The 21888-nt window shown below is 36.9% G+C and overlaps 1 protein-coding gene and 1 long non-coding RNA gene across 3 annotated transcripts in view; one reads left to right on the top strand and one right to left on the bottom strand.

Annotated features, from left to right (window-relative positions):
- Window positions 1–21350, top strand: part of LOC134744190 (D-erythrulose reductase-like) — a 34025-nt gene extending 12675 nt beyond the window's left edge. The window contains exons 2-6 of the mRNA XM_063677909.1: window positions 15768–15938; window positions 16034–16286; window positions 18198–18312; window positions 19322–19524; window positions 20198–21350. Of these exons, the coding sequence (XP_063533979.1) occupies window positions 15887–15938; window positions 16034–16286; window positions 18198–18312; window positions 19322–19524; window positions 20198–20309 (735 nt within the window). The 5' untranslated portion in view covers window positions 15768–15886 and the 3' untranslated portion in view covers window positions 20310–21350. The remainder of the gene's footprint in view (window positions 1–15767; window positions 15939–16033; window positions 16287–18197; window positions 18313–19321; window positions 19525–20197) is intronic.
- On the bottom strand, window positions 5325–15738 carry LOC134744199 (uncharacterized). 2 transcript variants are annotated; one of them, XR_010128067.1, is made up of 4 exons: window positions 15057–15738; window positions 14528–14675; window positions 10780–11095; window positions 5325–7881 (listed from the first exon to the last, which is right to left on the bottom strand). It is a non-coding gene; the product is annotated as an uncharacterized LOC134744199 (long non-coding RNA). The 2 variants fall into 2 exon arrangements; XR_010128068.1 differs by having other exon boundaries at window positions 15167–15737.
- Window positions 21351–21888: the final 538 nt, after the last annotated feature.

Genomic DNA, 21888 nt, shown 5'->3' on the forward strand with positions numbered 1-21888 from the left:
AAAAATACAAAAATGGTACTGTATCGTTCGATATACACCTACTACTCTATGCCATTTAAATCACGTCAAAAATTTGAATAAGGGCAAAAAAAATATTCATTTTGTAGTGTAATATTATTTAGTGGTAGCAAAGAGGATATAATATTATAGAACGGTACTGACATAGTAAATTTTGTAACCACAGTAAATTCACTGCCATCTATCGACACACTTTAAAACTAAAAATGAAGATTTATTAAAATACGATAAAATGTATTTAAATATGGATAAATGATCTTTTTTATTTGCATTAATTATTTTTATTATTTTGACCCATGTTCTTTCACTGATATGCGTTAAAATTGTTAGATAATAACAAACGAAACCGTCAACGCCCTCTATACGAGAGTAGGCAAAAGGTAGTAGCGACATCTGATCGAGAATCAAATTTTCGTGATTTTCGAGGCACGTTTTTTCCTTAGACTGTATCCATCTATTACGGAGTTATATCTATCTTTGGTTTAAGTGATTCTTATAGAATACTGTTTTACCTACACAGTATTTCAAAATCCCTCTCAAAAATTCTTAAAGCAAGCAGTAGGTTTTTATATAAATCAATTTCTTAAATCTAATAAAATCTAGGTACGTACCTTGCAGTAATTTCTCCGTGAAATAAAGATCACAAATTGATAAGAATTGAGAAGAAGATATTGATAAGAGTTATATCTATCTTTGGTGGTAGGTACCTAATTGTAAAATATTTTATCTGGACTACAGTCCTCTAGCGTATCCATCTGTCAACTTTACTTTAAGTTCTGTCTCCAGGGGACAGGGAGATAAATTAGGGGTGAATTAGCCGCTTACTGAAACAGACCGAATTCCACGCAGGCGAAGCCGCGGGCACAGCTAGTATACAATATATCAATAGCAGCCTTATGCTCATAATTTGTACATAACTTATTTGCACATGCACATTCATGGAAACAAACAGGAAGATCTATGCTACTTAATCGCTCATGACATTCACTTGTGAACACGTCCCTCTGTTTCACATCTCGGTTACCCCAAATTACCTTATCTTTAACTATATGATCAAAAGACTGGATGTTTAAAATATTAAAATCGCATTCAATGATGAGCGGGTAGTTTTATGTACACAAAAAAGTTAAACTCTCCGTGGATGAAGGTACTAAGTTCGCAACATAGCATGTGCTTCCAATTTTACTCCGTTGACATGGAAGAACGTGTCATGTTTGGTTTGAATCATAGCATCTTCATCCATGTCGAGTTGTATTTAATTTCGCATATAAGAGTAAAGTGTCAGTATTGCGATTAGGTTATTCTTCTGTTAAAACAGTATTTTTTTATTGAACTTGAATAGGTATATGACTATGTCGAAGACAAGTTTCGAAGTAATGGAATGTTAGATCATTGAGCGAAAACAAGAGGATAAAAACATACTAAGGCAATTTTTAACGTGGATGAAGGTGTTATGTACCTTTTTTCATAAATAAATATAGTAATATGTATATTTCTAAAATAAGGATTAAATTTATTGGTCTATCAGTGTATAACTTGCATTTTCACAAAAACAACATCGTCATATCGATTGTTAAACATTTTTTACAGCTGAATAATACTCAAAATTATGTTTTTGTAACATAGCACGTTCATCCACTCACGTCTTCAATTGAATGATTAAAAAAAACCGGCCAAGTGCGAGTCGGACTCACACACGAAGGATTCCTTACCATTAACTATAAAAACGGTCACCCATCCAAGTACTGACCCCGCCCGACGTTGCTTAACTTCGGTCAAAAATCACGTTTGTTGTATGGGAGCCCCACTTAAATCTCTATTTTATCCTGTTTTTAGTATTTGTTGTTATAGCGACAACCGAAATACATCGTCTGTGAAAATTTCAGCTGTCTAGCTATCACAGATCACGAGATACAGCCTGATAACAGACGGACAGACGGACAGACAGACGGACAGCGGAGTCTTAGTAATAGGGTCCCGTTTTTACCCTTTGGGTACGGAACCCTGAAAAAGCATATTTTATCATAAATTTTACTTTATTTACATAAATAATGCCAAATAACTCAAAAGTAGCACAGGAAAAACGGTTATTAAAACGGTTAGCGAAATCTACTCCACACTCGCGTTCGCGGCTTCGCGCCGCGTAGTCTGAAGCGGGCTATAGACATAGTACAGTAGTTACCTAATCACGAGGGCCGCGAACGCGAGGGTGGAGTCGATTTCGCTGATTAGCGAACTAGACTCCACACTCGCGTTCGCGGCTTCGCGCCGCGATTCGCGCATGTGTGTGGAGGGCCCTTTTGAATGACACAAATGGAAACGTGTGTGTTTATTCACACGATGGCGGTAGCGCTTTTTATCAAGCGTTGTTGGATTATATTAAAAATTTAAATAAAACCAAAAAAAACATTTTTTTCTTCTTTTGGCCTCAGAAATGCGTGGTTAAAATCTTTCAGTTCCTCGTGTTACACCGTGTATATGAATGGGCCCTGGAGGGAAAGTACCTCAAAACCTTAAGTTAGCTCATTTTGCTTAAAGGAAACATTCTTTTATTTTTGAAAATAAACAAAACTGCGTTCAAAGATTTTTAATTTTTTTTCAATTTTGCTTGTCTAAAAATATTCTTGAATACTAAATGTTCGATTTTAATGATATTTTGTACGACGGACGAGTGTTGAGGCCGCTCCAGACTACGCGGCGTTCGCGCACTAGAGGGGGCTTAATGTATAATGTTTTTTGGATGCTGTATCGAATAGAAGAATAAAATAGCAGGTGTTTATTTTATATTTCTATCTAATAATTAATTACTTGTGATTCGTATGGATTAGTGATGATATCTACTTTATGATTTGAAAAAATCATCAGTGCTATAAAAGGCCATGCTTAGGATAGGAGATTTATTGTTTAAGTTTTCTAAGAAAGATTGCATCACTTGGTGAATTTTTTATATCTGCCGGAAGAGCATTATAAATTTTAACGCCATATACAGTGAGCGACTTACGCGTCTTGGCCAGGCGCGCGCTCGGCGCGAGCAGTAGGCGCGGGTGGCGGCGCGCGTCGCAGCCAAGAAGCTGCGCGCTGCTCATGTATGAGCTTAGATTCAGTCTGACGTACTTGCAAGCCTCAAGGATGTAAATGCTATGCAAAGTTAAGATTTTGAGTTTTTTAAATAATTCTTGCGCCGGGTAATCAACAGGTTTTCTAGTACCCGGATGGCACTTTTTTGGATTTTAAAGATCTTGTCGCGATCAGCTGCGGTACACCACAAATCGATACCGTAGGTTAGAATGGAATGAAAATATCCATAGTATGCTTTCTTTATATTATCTACAGACAGACTGGGAGCCAGCCTAGATAATGCATAGGCATAGGACGCTGAAGACAGCTTGTTACAAGTTTCATCTATATGTGACTCCCACGTTAGCCCCTCATCAATTACAAATCCTAAGTATTTTACGCTATCAACTTGCGGCACAAGTACATCGTTCAAACTTATGTCGAGCTTTGTGTTGTTAGTTTTGCGCAGCTGAAAGTGAATTATATTCGTTTTATCTACGTTTACTTTAGACACATACCATTGACTGTGAACCAGCGAGATATTAGTTTCATAACTTCTCCCAATTTGAATTTTAAGTCTAAGAAATTTTCTGCATTAACTATGATGCATGTATCGTCCGCGAACATAACATACTCTGGGCCGATACATGCTGATGTGATATCATTGACGAGCAAAAGAAACAGGTAATTTCCCATTGTCGAACCTTGGGGAACAGCAGCATAAGCCATGGTTTCCAGCTTAGACTTTGCATTTAAAACGTAGGTACACTGCTTACGATTCCTTAAAAATGATTCAATTAATTTGTGAAATTGGCCTTCGATACCGTATCGAGATTTGATGTATATTAACCATACCATAGCTATGTCCCTTCGTTTGACTTTTTTTGATTAATATTGTGAAAATTAGAAGCGAAAAACAAAATCTATCAAATTTGTGAATGCTCCTAACTTATAACAATTAAAAATTCGAAAAAAATCAAACGTAGGTGTAGCTGATACCAATGAGTGCTATTGTTTTTTTGCTCACCAGTTGGCGCCTCTGTTGATGGTGGTCCAAAAGACTAAAGAACAGCTGTCAGTCATTGAAGTGACATTTGACATTTCGAACTATGGAAAAGACCACCATCTACACTAGCGCCCCTAGCGGCGAATTCATACGCGTTAGCCCTCATTGTGTCAAAATATTTTTAAATAGAGGGTATTTGACTACTAGTCAAATCAGTTTCTTTTTCCGAACTGTCAAAACGATTTTGCTACTATGGAATTTATATGAAACACTAGCGAGTGTGGAATCTCGTTCGCCAATCAGCGAAATCGACTCCATTGGGGGAGCTTTACAACGACCGTCGTGTATGATCGTGCGAACACTGCTTAATAAAATCAAAGATATAGCTGGTCAAGCAAATCTTGTCAGTAGAAAAAGGCGCGAAATTCAAATTTTCTATGGGACGACATCCCTTCGCGCCTACATTTTTTAAATTTGCCGCCTTTTTGTACTGACAGGATTTGCTTGACCAGCTATATACACACGGTGCCCATGAGGAAAGGGAAAAAATTGAACTACGCATTCCTGGGGTCATAACGAGTAATAAATGTTATTACAACCTAGGTCGAAGAATTATGCATTTTAATTTTTAAAATTTTTCATACATAATAAATACATAACGTTTGCTTCTCTAGTATAAAAGTGCCTTAGGACGAGCTGGCAACGTTTATTATTGCTATCTCTTTTTATATTTTTACGAGGCAATGATGGAGGCATGATGGAATGGAGGCAATGTCATGAAGACTTTTTTGGGCATAGATTATTCAAAGCCGGCAACAATTACCCCACTGAATATTTAATCAAAAGGTTGGTTAATACAAAAATACGAATACGAATTATGACGTCTCTTCGTCTTTCTTGCTTCCTGTTTTGTAATATGAGTTAAGCATGAGGCGATTATCCACTAGATGAATCGTCTAAAGTTAATACAAATTAAAAATCTTTACTTACACATCACGTAACAGAATAAGTTTCAAAGATTTGAAACTGCAGCAGCGCAGAATGAGAATCTTAAGGGGGAAATTCAAAAAGCTAGTGGGGGTAACCTCGGTCAACATCGGGTTTCTAGGAGCGACGAAGGACCCCACTACACGGATCAGAAGTCAAACTGCGGTCCGCAATTTTTGCAAACGGAACTTCACTGAGAGTTCGGTCTATTAATTTATTATGTTCATGTCAATTTTATATAAATAAAACTGTAAAGTATAGCAAACATCGTTTATTTTATTTTTTTAATAGGCGTATTGACAGAATGTCATAATGAACCAAAAAGCAAGTATTGCTTCAATTTTTTTTTTAATGGCTGAATGCCATGATGCTGTGTCACAAATATATGTGAAATGGAAATTAAAAAAAAAAATAGCCACAACCGAATACAGAACCTCCTCCTTCTATGAAATTGAAGTCGGTTAAAAAGAGCTACTTTCCGGCCTAGGTCTGCAACTATGTACGAAATTTAATTAAATTCCTCTCGTCTGGCCGCACCCGAGACGTGATACTTTCCAGCCTAATATGAAGAACATAATATCAATATTTCATTGCATGTTTGAGAAATAGTACATTATTGCAGAGGCCGGGACAGGGCAATTTGTGGACCTTATCACTAAGACTCCACTGTCCATCTGTCTGTCTGTCACCAGGCTGTATCTCGTGAACCGTGATCGCTAGACAGTTGTAATTTTCACAGATGATGTATTTCTGTTGCCGCTATAATAACAAAAAAAAATAATGGGGCCGTTTGCCGTTTATTGCGTAATGGTACGGAACCCTTCGTGTGCGAGTCCGACTCGCACTTGGCCGGTTTTTTGCTTCATCATCTAAACGGCAAATGGCGGCCACTTTTTCCGTTTAGCTAAAGAAGGCAAAGGTAAGTAATATAAAACTATACGCATCACAAATAATCTTCATCTTCTCAAATGTTTTTTTCGCCCAAGTCAATAATCTGTTATAGATGGAATCATATCAATTGAGCTAATGCACTTACCTGTTTACTCAAAGAGTCTCAAGAATACAATGCCATTAAGTGGTAAACCACAAATTAGGATAACTACCTCGTAGTAAAAGCAGATTATAACCGCCTTGATATGTTAGTATAGATTAACGACTCTATTTTTTAAATAGGCTACAAAATACACTAACTAAATAATGGCTAACATAACTTTATTTGCATTTTACAACCGTCGACACCCAAAACGAATGCACTCTGTAGAAAACCATATGTTACAACATGTTTTTATTTTAGACCATTTTAACCCCATTCAACAAGGAATAAGGTTAAAATAGTAGATTGTGTTACAAGGGAGCAAAATGACATATTTACGGCGAGGGCGTACATTGAATCTTAAACGAAGCGAAGGTTTCTATAATAGAATCCCGAGAGTAACGAAGATTCTAAAGTAGAATCCTGAGCGTAGTGAGGGATTCAAGTGTGTTACGCCCAAGATGGAAATAATTTTGCTACCATGTGAAACATACTGCTTTTCACATCACCTATGAGGTAATTATGATGTTTAAAAATATTATTTAAGCTAAAAAAATAATGTGCAATTGTTTTTAAATAGTGTCCTAGAACAGAAAAGTGTTACTTTGATCCCTCCTAGCAGGGAAGAAAAGTGCCACTTTGATCCCTCCTAGCAGGGAAGAAAAAACCCTTTTTCGAATTGGTGATGTGAAAATTGAATATACATGCAATGCACTTCTAACTTATTTTGTAAGTAACTAGTTGGCGTGGCGGCTACGAGAACAAAAGCGGATAATAGTATTGTAATAATACGATGCCATTGTTAGTACAGGTGAGTGCATTAGCTCAGTTGATATGATTGGATCTATAAACAAAAGCCATTGTCTCTATTGTAACGGGCTCCAAGCTTCCAACTTTGGCACGTGGCAAAGCAACATTGCCGTTTAATAAGCAACTGAATCGCGATAGTACTAAAGTTGAAATCTTACGAGCGCTGTGTATTCTCGCCTATATCGGGGTGGTCGACCGAACCATCCACATTACGCAACCGTGTTATCTTGAATGAGCTGTCAAAAAGATTTGAACTATAGTACTATCGCGATTCAGTTGCTTTTTAAACGGCATTGTTGCTTTGCCACGTGCCCAAGTTGGAAGCTTAGAGCCCGTCACAATAGAGACAATGGTTTTTGTTTAACAGATTACTTAGGTTTATAATGTATTCTTAGGCTAAAAAATGATTTGAGAAGATGAAGACTATAATTAGATTATAAATTGGGAAATAAAAAGGGCAAGAATTTTGTTATAGGTACTGATTTATACAGAAATTAATTGGTAGACAAACCAATCAAAATAATCTTAGAAAGAAAAGTCGTGAAAGTGAGAGTGAGAGTCGGACTCGCGCACGAAGGGTTCCGTACCATTATCTATTGTTTTTAGTATTTATTGTTATGGCGGCAACGGTTGTATTCACATTTGTCAAGGCTTCACGTGACGGCCGCCACACATCAGGCGGGGGCGCGGACGGGGATGGGAGTAATCTATATTATGATATTCCCATCTGTGCCCTTGGGGACTTGGGAATATACAGAGATAAAAAGGTAAAATAAAAATGTTAGCCTAGCTAGGTCCATCGTATTGTCATGTCAATTGGAGATCTAACACCGGTTGTCGTTTTTGAAGAAGGTGGAGACACGGCGGGCGCCGGTAGAGTTGTAGAGGGCGCTGGTGTCCGCTCTGCAGGGGCGAGGGACGGGGCGGGGGCGCAGGGGGCCGCGCTGGTCCCACTGCTGCTGGAGGTTGCCTGTAAATGATAGGATCGGTATCAGATGCAGTAGACGTGATTGCGGACAGTGTTGGTGGATTTGGTCAAAAACTTTTAATTTATTTAAATAATAGCCGTGTATAGTTTTTACAAGAATTCATTTTAATTTAAAAACCGGTCAAGTGCGCGTCGGACTCGCTCACGTAGGGTTCCGTAACATTATGCCAAAAACGGCAATAAATCACGTTTGTTGTATGGGAGCCCCACTTAAATATTTATTTTATTCTGTCGTTAGTATTTGTTGTTATAGCGGCAACAGAAATACATCATCTGTGAAAATTTCAACTGTCTAGCGATAACGGTTCATGAGATACAGCCTGGTGACAGACAGACAGACGGGCAGACAGACGGACAGCGGAGTCTTAGTAATAGGGTCCCGTTTTTAGGGTTCCGTAGCCAAATGGCAAAAAACGGAACCCTTATAGATTTGTCATGTCTGTCTGTCTGTCCGTCCGTATGTCACAGAATATTTTTAATTAATTCTCTGAAACTATAAGAACTATACTGTTGAAACTTGGTAAGTAGATGTATTCTGTGAACCGCATTAAGATTTTCACACAAAAATATAAAAAAAACAATAAATTATGGGGGCTCCCCATACTTGGAACTGAAACTCAAAATTTTTTTTCATCCAACCCATACGTGTTTGATCTATGGATAGGTCTTCAAAAATGATATTGAGGTTTCTAATATCATTTTTTTTCTAAACTGAATAGTTTGCGCGAGAGACACTTCCAAAGTGGTAAAATGTGTGCCCCCCCCCTGTAACTTCTAAAATAAGAGAATGATAAAACTGAAAAAAATATATGATATACATGCAAACTTCCACCGAAAATTGGTTTGAACGAGATCTGGTAAGTAGTTTTTTTTAATACGTCATAAATCGTAAACCGCAATTTACCTTTCACTCACGTTTCGCATAAAAAATACATTGTTAAATGATGTAATGTACGGAACCCTCGGTGCGCTGGTCAGACTCGCACTTGGCCGGTTTTTACTCCTTTTCTTTTAATACACTTGATGATTTTGGTTGTCGTTTAAGTGTTTATATAAAAAACGTATTATTGATGTTTTAACACTCCCTACAAACTAAGTACTTCTTTTAGTTTCTTACACTGTATTCCAAGTACCTACCCAACATATTATGCATAATCAACCATTCTATGTTGTTGTTGACACCGGTAGTCCTTAAGACTGACGGTGATTAGTTTGACTCTGAATGAACATTATTCATGTTAATTAGTGGTAAGCGGTGTGGGCCACACATATTGTAGACATTGTAGTAATTAGTATAATATGTATTACTTGTAGTGGCTGTTTGTGTACCTAAATAAATTGAAAAAAAACGGTGCCGAGGTGTGGGCCCGTGCGGCCGATTCTCGAGTGCGAGTTTCTCGCACGTTTTGGGTCGAGAAATCGTATGACATTATCGTATGCAATAATAGCTAGGCGAGTATCGTATAAAAATGTTTACATTCATGCGAGAAATATAAACTCGCCTACGATAATGTCATTCGATGATACTCGCACGGAGATTATCGCCAGGCGAAATAGTTTACACGAGGAGCCGCATTCTAGAGAGATATTTGCTTACGATTTCTCGACTCGTCTAAACTCGTTCTCGTATGACATTTTTTCACGTACGTGCGAGTATCGCACGAACTCGCACGAATCGGTCCGAGCCGATTTTCATACGAGTTTTGCCAGTCAACTTAAGTGATTAGTTGCTAATCATTTACCACTAGGTATACGTATAATGTAAATATTAGTAATAACAGCCTCTTGCAATGCACTCATGATGACGACTGAAAAGCATATAAACTCGAAATACGATTCTCGCATTTAAGTTTTGTTTACACGGAGACATCCAATCATCAAAGGCGAGGAGATTATCGCCCCTACTTGTACGATATCGTACGTAAAGTTTACATCATGCCATATTTTTTTTCGTGCTACGATAATCGCATGGTCGAGGCGAGAAACTCGCACCATGTAAATGGGCCTTAAACACAAGCTTTCAAAGTCAGAGCGTCCTCCGTACATTATGGGCCCGTCCGTGTATAACAGACTACCCGCAGCGGTCAGAGATGCAGCATCCACAGCTATTTTTTTAAATGTAGACTGCGAAAGTGGCTCCTAAATTTAGCTTTGTACAGCGTCGAGAAGTTTTTTGAACTACCGTACACATAAGTTATCAATGTACTTAATACACGCTGTGTTAACTTATAATGTTACGATTGCATTGTAATGAATAATGAATATGTATAATTAATAATCTGTATGAATAATTTCGTTTGATATATTGGCTTACATTTGTACCTATTGTGACTTGTAACTTCGGCGTACATCGGTAAATAAAGATTTGTTTTTGTGTTTGTAATCCTTTATCATCGTATTTTCACGGAAACGTTGGTATTCGTCATGCTACTTCAGTCAAGACTGACTGAAATAGCATGACACGTTCGTACGTTTCCGTGAAAATACGATAAATAAATTAATAAACATTACAGGGACATTCTTACACAGATTGACTAATCCCACATACAAAACATCCATGACTCAGGTACAAATAGCTGTGCCCATCACTCGGGACATTATCGGGATTCGAACTCAGGACCATCGACTTCATAGACAGGATCACCACCCACTAGGCCAACCAAGCCCCCATGGGCCGGCTCAGCCGGCTGCCGGGGGCGCAGTCGAATGCTGATAGTGATCCTGCGGCGCTCCTCTACAAGGCGGAGTCGATATTCGTTGGTGGTTTTAGACGGTAGTCCTACGTTAAAAAAAAAAAAGGCCAACCAAGCCGGTCGTCAAAATGGTAAAGGATTATGCACTACACCTGTAATCTACCCCGTGAACTTGAGTAATACCTACCTCTGGTAACAAGGCGAGTAAGAGTATTGTGTCTATCAGTTTTTGAGAGACGTCATCATGCTCGCTTGTATAACTATTCGCATCTTCCCCTGCAACTGGCGACTGGCACCTGGCACGAAGACGTCAGACGGCGACTCAGCAGAGACTCATTCTGGCTGCCTGTATCCAGTGTTGGCCGAACGTTAATTGCAATTAACCATTAACCAGTACAAATTGAACCGTAAACCGTAACGGACAGTTACAGTTTACGGTTCAGTTTGTACTGGTTAATGGTTAATTGCATTAACGTTTCGGCCAACACTGCCTGTATCAGCTCCTGAAAATTGAGGTAAATTTCCATTAGAATCGTCGTTTAAAGTGATTTTATCAGTGCAACATGAACTTGTATTTACTTTCATAACTACATTGCAAATATTGCAATTGACTAATATCACTACACTACTGGTGAGCGTCAGGATGGCGGGTTGATATATATCTTGCATTATACCTACCGCACTAAAAGTATGCAGTTATATTGTACTTTCAGTGTACCTCTGTAAATATAATCACATTTAAATAAATAAAATCTTCTTCTTCTTGCTGTGCCATATCCTCAGCGGATGTCGGCGACCATCTTACGGAACTTGGTTCTATCCTGTGCCAGTCTAGACAAACTGGCAGTGTCATTAATATTGGACCAGCTTTTAATGTTGTCTATCCAGGTTAGCTTTCTCCTTCCTCTGCTCCTTTTGCCGTCGATTTTCCCTTCCAAGATGTTACGAATTATGTTATACTTGTCGTGTCTATAGATATGTCCAAAATATGAGGTTTTCCTTGTCTTTACGGTGGTCAAAAGTTCAAGTTTTTTGTTCATTCTATTCAGAACTTCAATGTTTGAAACTTTGTCTCTCCAGGAAATTTTTAACATTCTTCGGTATAACCACATTTCGAATGCATTGATCTTAGCCTCCATAATCTTATTAATGGTCCACCCTTCGACACCATAGAGAAATATCGACAGCACGTAGCATTTGACCATGCGCCATCGTAACTTTAAGTTAATATCCTTATTTGTGTAAAGTTTCTTCATTTTCATTAACGTACTTCTGGCAATTTCTATTCTGATGCGTATTTCTTTTTCTGGATCCCATTTCTCATTAAGTGAGCTACCCAAATATTTATAACATTTAACTCTTTCTATTATATTACCGTTTATAGTCAATGAGGTCGGTTCAGTTACATTCTTACCCACAATCATGCATTTGGTCTTCGCTATATTCATTCTGAGGCCGTATTCTTCTACTACAGAGTTGAGACGATCTAGTAGCTGCTGAAGTTCGTCCATTGAGTGGGCAAGAATAACGGTATCATCGGCATATCTGAGTTTCACGTTTTCGAAAGCTTCTTGAAATATAGATTCTGAATAAAGGTTGAACAACAGCGGTGACAGAATACAACCTTGTCTTACACCTTTTAGGATATTGAGGTCGCTCGTTTTCGACGTTCGACGTTGCTCGCTTGATGTTCCTACTTTTATGTTGGCTGTTTGATTCCAGTACAGGCTCCTGATGATTCTTTGATCCTTGCCGTCTACATCCGTTTTATTGAGTATTTGCATTAGTTTGTCATGTTTCACGTTGTCGAATGCCTTTTCAAAGTCAATAAAGCATGCGTAGACATCTTTGCTGAATTCCAAGCTGTTCTGAATCAAGACCTGCACTGCTACTAAAGCCTCTCGCGTTCCCAACCCGCTTCTGAATCCAAACTGAGTTTCTGATATATTTTTATCTATTTTATTGTATATTCTCATGTGTAAGATTTTCAGAAATACTTTTAGTGCATGACTCATAAGGCTTATTAATCTATGATCTCCGCATGTTTTTGCGTTCACTTTCTTGGGTAATGGGAGGAATGTGGATTTGAGCCAATCTTCTGGAAGCTGTCCTGTGTCGTAAATGTCATTGTAAAGTCTAACTAAAATTTGCATGCTTGTCTCATCCAATAACTTTAACATTTCCGAGTATATACCATCGGGTCCAACAGCTTTTCCGTCCTTCATGGTATTGATTGCCTTTTCTATTTCAGCTTTTAGGATTGGAGGACCTTCCAAAAATTCTTGTCTATTTGTGTTTACCGTAACAAGCTCTCCTCTTTAATAAATAAAATAAAAAAATAAATAAACCTTTAATAGAAATCAGTATATCTATCCCTAAAACGACCTAAGCTCAAAACAAGGCTCAAAACCTGACGTCAGGTTGGCGGGTGGACTTATGAAATCTCGTATTATTTCAAGCAAAATGTATGTAGTTATATTGTACCTTCGCTTCAGTGTACCTTCAATAAAAACCATTGTAGGTATACCTCTACCTAAAACGAGACATTTAAAAAGTAAGGGTTATTGGACACAACTTACTTTTGGAAGAGGTAAAGCTATTTTTTTTCATGTAGTTTAGTATCTTGCCTATTATTACCAATCAAAACTTTACATCTAAACATTCTAAACCCATCCATCCAGAAAAATATAAACTTTTCTATAAGACGTTTTTCGTCTCAGAGTGTACTAGTAGTCCATCATTTGGATTTGTTGATTTTTGAGTTTTGACCGAACTTGGTTTGTCATGGGCGGCACTATCATTTAGAGCCTCAAACAAACAACCAAAACCAAGTATTTGGTCAACAATCAACAACAAAGTCCGAATGATGGACTAGGTAGGTACTCGTACACTGCTACGAAAATCGTCTTATAGAAAAGATTTTTTTTTCTGGATGACATGGGTCAAAGCTTTGATTGGAATGATTGGAAATAATAGGCAAGATACTAAATTACAATTATAGTACACAATTGTATTTCTTTCATAGGGTTCTATCATCCATACTAATATTATAAATGCGAAAGTCTGTCTGTTTGTCTGTTACCTCCATACGCTTAAACTGCTGAACCGATTTACATCAAATTTGGTATGGAGATACTTTGATTCCCGGGGAAGGACATAGGATAGTTCTCACCTCAGAAATCATCCCTTATGGGGGTGAAAAGGGGGGTGGAAATTTGTATGGAAAACTATTAAAACGGATGTATGTAAGTACATATTATGTCGATGAAATTCGCATGGAGATAATATTTTTAGTTGCGAGGAAGGTTGTAGAACAGGTTTTATTTCCAAAATCATCCCGTAAGAGTGTAAGGGGGTTCTCATCTCTTCTCTTCCCGTCTCTTCTCTTTTCTTCTAACACTTAACGTGCCGCTGGTAGTGTATGATAGATGCAACTCAAGACCTGGAACACCTGGAGTGCTGCTGGGTGCAATGGATCAGGGGTAACACTCAGTATGACTACAAGCTCTTTTGATCCTTTTAAATCTTGCAGTTGTACACATACTCTAGAAGAAGGAGAGAGGCATCCATAGTCTACAGCAACTGCTTAACATCAGGCGGGCCATATGTTGATATACCAGTCTGCCCCACATTGACCTTAAGTCATTAACAATGTTGTTACATGACCATTATAAATTATCATTAAATAAAATTATTAAGTACTTATTATTTTTATTTATATCTATGCAGTATAATTAGAGCATACATATTTTGTAAGTGTTATGTTTCTTTGTATAAAGGGGATGCACCAACATATGTATCCTTTTGTAGTTTTGCTGAACCTACAAACACAAATTTTTTGCTCTTAAGATCTAGTTTTTGATGGTGTTTGACCCATTGACCAGTGACCCAGTCCATACATTACAGGGACATTCTTACACAAACAATGGACTCACCCTAATATATTTTCCAGAGACCTGCACCTTGCTGTCTCAGCCAATTTCGATAAACCAAGATATTCTATTGAACAAATGGCCCATGTCACTGCTGGTTTCAATCTGTGCCCTTCATAATCTACATACTGCTGTCTGTGCCTCATGTAGTCTGCAAAAAAAAGTAATGTGGGGTGTCAAAGTTACCAAGCTTTGGTTTTACAACAAGATCGAAAGCTTTTTAAAAGTCAAATTAAGCAGTATCAGTGGTGCTACATGACTAAGAAGATTGCTAGCCGTACTTCCTTTTGGTACTGGTAATCACTCAAGAAATTTTCCAAATTTCTGGGAATACTTCTAGCTTGAGACAGACCGTATTTAACAATATGTGCAATAGCGGCTCCGCCAGCACCATTCTACAGTCCTTGAATACGCGCGTCCATCCGGACCAGAAGATTTTTTTTGGCTTAAGTTGTTGAAGGGCTCGCCGCACGTCTCTAGCCTGTCAACCTGAACCCGCGCCGCGCTGTTTTCGGTGCTCGCTGCCACTTACCTCCAACTTTGGCTTCTCCACGCTGACCACGGAGTGAAAAAACCTAGCAAATTCATTACTTGTTCACCGGACAAAGGTTCTCCATTAATTAATATTTTTTCCGTACCTACCTCTACTGCTTTTAGAATTCATTTAATTCCAAAACGATTAAGGATCTCTTGCCATGATTTCTTGCATACTTGTATATAATGAAGACATTAAGTACGGAAAAATATTAGGACTTTTGTTGCAAAAAATTAAAAAATTATAACAAATTGTAAACCAAACAAGTGTCAATACTGTCAATGTCACTGAAAGATGTCACTAGAAAAAACCGATTATTTTTAAGCTGTCACGAGCTCGAGTCAGAACGTCCCTACTAATTTTGACAGCTCTCTTAAAAAAAAGAATGTCTCTGGTTTTTGGCTTCCTATTATTGGGTCGTACATTATTGGGTCGGGCTTTCTCGACGTGTGCCAATAATGCGCAGCCCAATATTTGAAAGCCAAGGACTCAAATTAGTGGACGCGTATTATTGGGTCGTACATTATTGCCCTGTGAAAAGAGTGGCTTCGTATTATCGCCCCGGACCAAGCCTGCGCGGACCGAGAATGCTCAACCCAATAATACACGACCCAATAATAGACGTACATCATGGACGCCAATTATTGGGCTGTACATTCTTGGGTTGAGCATTATTTGGCTGTGTATTAGCGGTTCCCGTGTCGTGAGGCAGCTGTCGTATTATATTATCAAAACACTGCTTTTAGTGAAATATTCTAGACTTGCGCCTGAGCGCTCCTAATTAGGGTGTGCTGTGATTTGCTTGTACTTAAAAACTAAATATCAAAATGGAATTAACCTTTAAGGGAAAAAGAATTTTAGTAACCGGCGCTGGACAAGGTTAGTTCGTACCATACGTAAATTATTTAATTAAACGTGTACAACTATAGTAGCACGTGTAACTTATACCTATGCCATAATAAACATGTTTTCAGGTATTGGAAAGGGTATAGCGATAGAATTATGGCGTGCGGGAGCTAACATAGTTGCAGTATCGCGAACTAGAGCTCATTTGGATAAGCTGCAAGGAGAATATCCGTCCATTGACATCGTGGAGTTGGACATCGCCGATTGGGAAAAAACTAGAACGGTTATAGATTCTCTTGGTCCTTTTGATGCTCTGGTTAACAATGCCGCTATTGCTATATGCGAGCCATTCTTAGAATGCTCCCCAAAGGATTTCGACAAGTAAGTATATGATATTTCCATCAACACGGACAACGTGATATCGCTCCTAACGGAAGGAAGAACTGTATCAGTTATGTAAACTACAAGCTATAAAGTAAGTGTTTTCAATTCCACACTAATAATGTTTTTTTCCCCTCATTAGCTCGGAAAGCCGTCTTTTATCCTTTAAAACAAGCGGGGGAAAAACGCATTTTATCCACTAGTGGGGAAAGTAATTTGACCTTGAATGGAGTGTGTTTAAGTAGCTTGACAGATAACAAAACGTAAAACGCTCATAATAATGGTTCGTTCGATATTAATTATCATTAAATAAATGGTTTGGGAATCTAATAAAAAATACCAAATTTAGCTTTATTTAATAATTTTAAGTCATAAACCTTAAAATTCCATAAGAAACATTAGATTTTTTATAGTGATGTTAAATATAATTCTAAACGCACAAGTTGAGTCGATGCAATTTCAAAACGCATCGTTGACATTTCATACGTCAGAACAGAAATGTCAACATTGTCAAAAAAATTTTTACTTAAAAACACTTCTCACCGACTCACGTAAAAATCAGAATTTCCAGTGTTTTCTGTTATAATATCGTACTAAAATAAGTGATTCCACTGATGAAGATGATCTAACGCCTGTGGATGTTGCACTTTCCTCGCTATAGTGAGGGGAAAAGTTTTGTGTTACACACGGCTGCAAATGTATTTTACTTCTCGTGTGTTGAAACACTCGCGGGTAAAATACAACTTTGCACCCTTGTATAACAAATAACTAGGGATGTACCGACTAGTCGGGAAAGCCGACTATCCGGCCACATTTGTAGTCGGCGACTAGTCGGCCAAAATGGCCGATTAGTCGGCCTTTTATTAGTTACAGAAAAACAGGACATAAACTAAATAAACAGCAAATACATTTGATAAAATTTCCATTTTATTCAATGAAATTAATTATACTTTATACCTGTTAAGGGTGCATACGAATATTTTTATTCATATTATTATATTAAATTCATGTATAGGGAGTAAATAGATAGATTTATTTGTTTCTTAAAGAAAAAGACACAGTACTTTATACAAAGAGATCCATTCAATATTATGTAGTTGGTTGCAATTACAAACGTTTTATTACAGTGCCTATGTAATTTTTATTATTTGAGGCGCGCGGGTCTCTTAAGGAAAGTCTATTTTGCTCAAAATGCTCAAATGGCAATTGGCTTATTTATGCATAAAGCTTGTATTTGAAGGATTTGATTTGATGCCGTAATATCTTGTAGCATATGCATTTCCTTGGTTAAATTGTCATTTAATTGCTTAATATGGGAAATAAAATGCATTAAAATTACGCGCAAAAAGCTAAAACGACGAAAGGAACAAGAAAATTGTTTTACAGATGCATCCTAACTTAGACATAGCTGCTGCAGTGACCATCTGAATGTAAACTTTAAAGAGAAATAATGATTTATGAATTTGGCCGACTAGTCGGCCGACTAATCGGCCATCGGAGCGCCGATTAGTCGGCTAGTCGGCCAAATCAATAGTCGGTACATCACTACAAATAACTAATTTGGGGTAGTTGCATTATAAGATAAAATATTACTTCACTAGGTAATCTTATGCATTGTTCTTTAACTTCAGCCTATACAGAAACTATGAAAAATAAGGGCCATTATTAGGGGAGTAACCACCTTAAGCCAAATTACCCATATTATTTTTCATTTATTTTTGCCCATTTGCCACTAAAAGTAATGTATGTTTATTTGAGTGGTTATTACTGTCTGGTTTTTAAAAATTCTATTTAACCCCAGTAGCATTTATACGTCATAATGACGTCAGCGACGTCATTATGACGTAATAATGCCGTCATTAAGACGTCGCTGACGTCATTTTGCTACCTGGGAATTTACTATTGTTACAGGACATTCGATGTAAATGTAAAAGCTGTACTCAATGTTAGCCAAATAGTTGCAAAGAAAATGATTGAAAATAACATCCACGGAAGCATTGTTAATATTTCATCCCAGGCCTCTAAGGTTAGTATTACTTCACTCAACAATAAGGAAATATCAACAGGAGAATGTGTGGTTCTGTCTAAGCTAAGTTTGCACCGACTTGAGTAGAATATAGTGAGGGAGTGTCATCACACTGTCATTGCAAATTGCAGAGTTAGGTTGGTTAGACTATATCATCTTTTTTCTAGAATGCAGTCTTCTTTGCTAATGGTGCACATCTTACAAGCACAATAAACACTGCCTACACTTAAGAGTTTTAAATGATTCACGTCACCCGTGAACCAGATGCATGTAACTGCGTCAAAATATCGGAAGCTCATAAACAATACAAAAGGCAACCACGGTCAATATAGGTCTACTGCCTACACTTATCTAATAACTTGCATTGTAACTTTTTTCTTTATCCTATTATTGTATATTAGCTTTTCCCCGTGACTTCGTCTGCGTGGAGTTAGTAATTTACGTAGCTTATTTTTTACCCAATCTCCTTTTTATCGATTCCCCATACAAACATCCCCCCCCCCTTTCACTCCATTAAGGATGATTTCTTAGATAAAAACTACCCTATGTCCTTTCCTGGGACTCAAACTATCTCAATACCAAATTTCAACTAAATCGGTTCAGCGGTTTAAGTGTGAAGAGGTAACAGACAGACAGACACACTTTCGCATTTATAATATTAGTATGGATGAATATAGTGCCTGATAAATCTCGCTTGAGAATATTTCCCATAGTAAATGGAGAATATTCTCGAGAACGGCACAACTCTAACAATGCCATGTTTCAAATTAAGAGATTAATCTACATTCATCATCAATCTTTCCATCCAATGTTAAATTTACTTTACTTCTGAATTACCTAAAGTTGTGAAAGATATGATTACATAATCTTATCTTATTGTAATGTATGCATTACATATGTCATTCTTATCTATTGCTCAAAATAATACATTTGTATTAAGATGAATAATATATGTTCCCTGACAGTTACATTTTTTTAAATATAAATCTTATAATTAATTCATTTTCAGGCTGCCCTAAAAGATCATGCAATCTACAGTGCCTCAAAAGCTGCTCTAGATGCTCTTACCAGAGCCATGGCCCTGGAACTGGGTCCCAAGGGAATCCGAGTGAATGCAGTCAACCCAACGGTCATCATGACTGACATGGCTAAAGTGGGTTGGTCGGACCCTGCTAAAGCAGCTGAAATGAAATCCAAGATTCCGTTGGGAAGGTACTTACTATTCACATATGTATTTGTAAAATATAATAATATTATGTAATTGGTTCAGAATGAAAAGAACTATTATGTAAGTATAGTTTGTTTCATTTGTTTGCGTTAAGAATGCAGTAAATCATCATCATTGTCCACCGGCCTAGCCACACCCATACCCAATCAAATCTTTCCTAATTAGGAAGTCAAGCTCACAGTGACCAGTTGAAGGCATACTTTAAAATTAGGAACAATTTGATTGCTTACAAGCATTGCTAGGTGGGCGAACAATGATGCTATTACTGCATTTTTACACACGAACGAACTGTAATCATAATAGTTAAATGCTATTGTGTTGGTAACATGTAATGTAAAGTAACATCAAATTCGTGAATTGTCTTCCTATTCTGTGCTATGATAATATCAGAATCAGAATCAGAATCAGAATCATCGCATTTATTCGTGATAAACTATGACATACAAAAGTATAAAAGATCAAAGAAATATAATAAGATAAACTATTAATGGAAACCTACATATTGTTAATCCTCAAAATAAAATTGTCTGTGTTCATTATAAACATTTTTGTTTAGAAACCAGGTTTATGACTGATGAGTACTTTACGTTTTCTGAGAAACTTTGTTTAACAATGCTGTTTATGAACAAAACAAACAATGAGTTTTTTTTTTTTCAGATTTGGTGAAGTGGCAGAAGTAGTAAATGCAGTAGTGTTTCTCCTAAGTGACAGGTCCAGTATGATAAACGGTGTTGAATTGCCTATTGACGGTGGGTTCTTGGCCACATAAGCCCTAATAACATATCCAGTTTGCAGCCAGATAATTACATAGATTAGGTACCAAAGATATACCTATTAAGCAAATATAAATATTTTATAATTGTTGCCATATTGCATTGTTTCCTAAAGGCTTGTGATAATCAACTAAAGAAGAAATCATACATTATGCTAATCATACAAATAAGTTTTGGACTAGCAATTATGTAGGCAAATACCAAATTTATTTCATAACTTAATTTGAAATTGCTTATCTTATGAATCTTATGATGTTATGAATACACCTCAATCATATCATTTGACATAAGAATTAACTGTGAATTATTTTTCTTCAGTAGCTGACATACTTGTATAACTTTTGTATAGTATAAATACGAATGTACCTAATGTATGTTCTAATGACGAAAAATATATCTGTCAGATATAATGTTTTGTGTTAAATCTAACTTCCTAGTTTCCTACTTTACTTGTACATTGATTTTGTATTGACTAAAGTGCCTGTCACAATTTAAAGATCTTACGAGTATAATACTTGCCAATAGCTAAAATAATATGAATAATTATCATATAAAAGTAGGCATAATACATATATAATATGTATAAGCAATAAATGTGTGAATCAAGTATCGACAAACTGACTGGGACAACAGTACAGAGCAAAATAGTTGATCCATTCTCATTATATAATATTATTAGTCTTAAATGTGCAAGCAAGGGACTATTTAGTTAGCAATTGAGGAAGCGCAATCATTGTAATTTGTACCTATAGCTTCTTTGAAATTCGTTTTTGAACTGTTTGTTTTTTATCTTTATACTTTTTAAATAACCAAATAACAAGCAATAATAAACAACATGTGTGTAACTTCGTTTATGATAACCAGATTAAATTAACATCAATCTCTGTATTCAAAATAGGTAATAATTTTAAGACCTATTGTATTTTGTGTTCAGTGACTAAACTTAGGTAACCGAAAGGTTTAAAGACAGGTATTCGACACCGATTGTTCAATTATAACATCGTATAACATTGATTATAATTTTGATAATAAATCCAAAAATCAATTTCGTAAAAGTGAGTTTTATTGTACAAACTTCTTTAGAAGGTAAGAATCATTCTCAATTCGGTTGTTTTTTTTTTTTATGTTTGTTACTCCATAACTCCTTCATTTCAGGACCGATTTTGAAAATTCTTTTTTTGATTGTAAGTATATACATACAGATTGGTCCCGTTTTTGTCAAAAAGCAGTTCTGATGATGGGATCCATGAGGAATCGAGGGAACTCCTCAAATGTTAAAGGCATACATATAGTGATTTTAGTATTTTCATCAACAAATCAAGCGCTTACATTTAAAAAAGTGACATTTGATGAAGTGGAACTGCTGATGATGATCAGAACGGAGCTCTCTTTAATGACGCATAGTTCACGTTTGGCGATTTGTCCTCTTCGTTATGTTTGTTAAGCAAGTTAGGTTTTCAAGAAACATTTTTGTCAAGCTCGAGTTCTGAGGATGGGATCCATGAGGAATCGAGGGAACTCCTCAAATGTGAAAGGCATACATATAGTGATTTTTGTATTTTTATAAACAAATCC

The sequence above is a fragment of the Cydia strobilella genome, chromosome 9 (genome assembly GCF_947568885.1).
Source record: "Cydia strobilella chromosome 9, ilCydStro3.1, whole genome shotgun sequence".
Taxonomy (NCBI): Eukaryota; Metazoa; Arthropoda; class Insecta; order Lepidoptera; family Tortricidae; genus Cydia; species Cydia strobilella.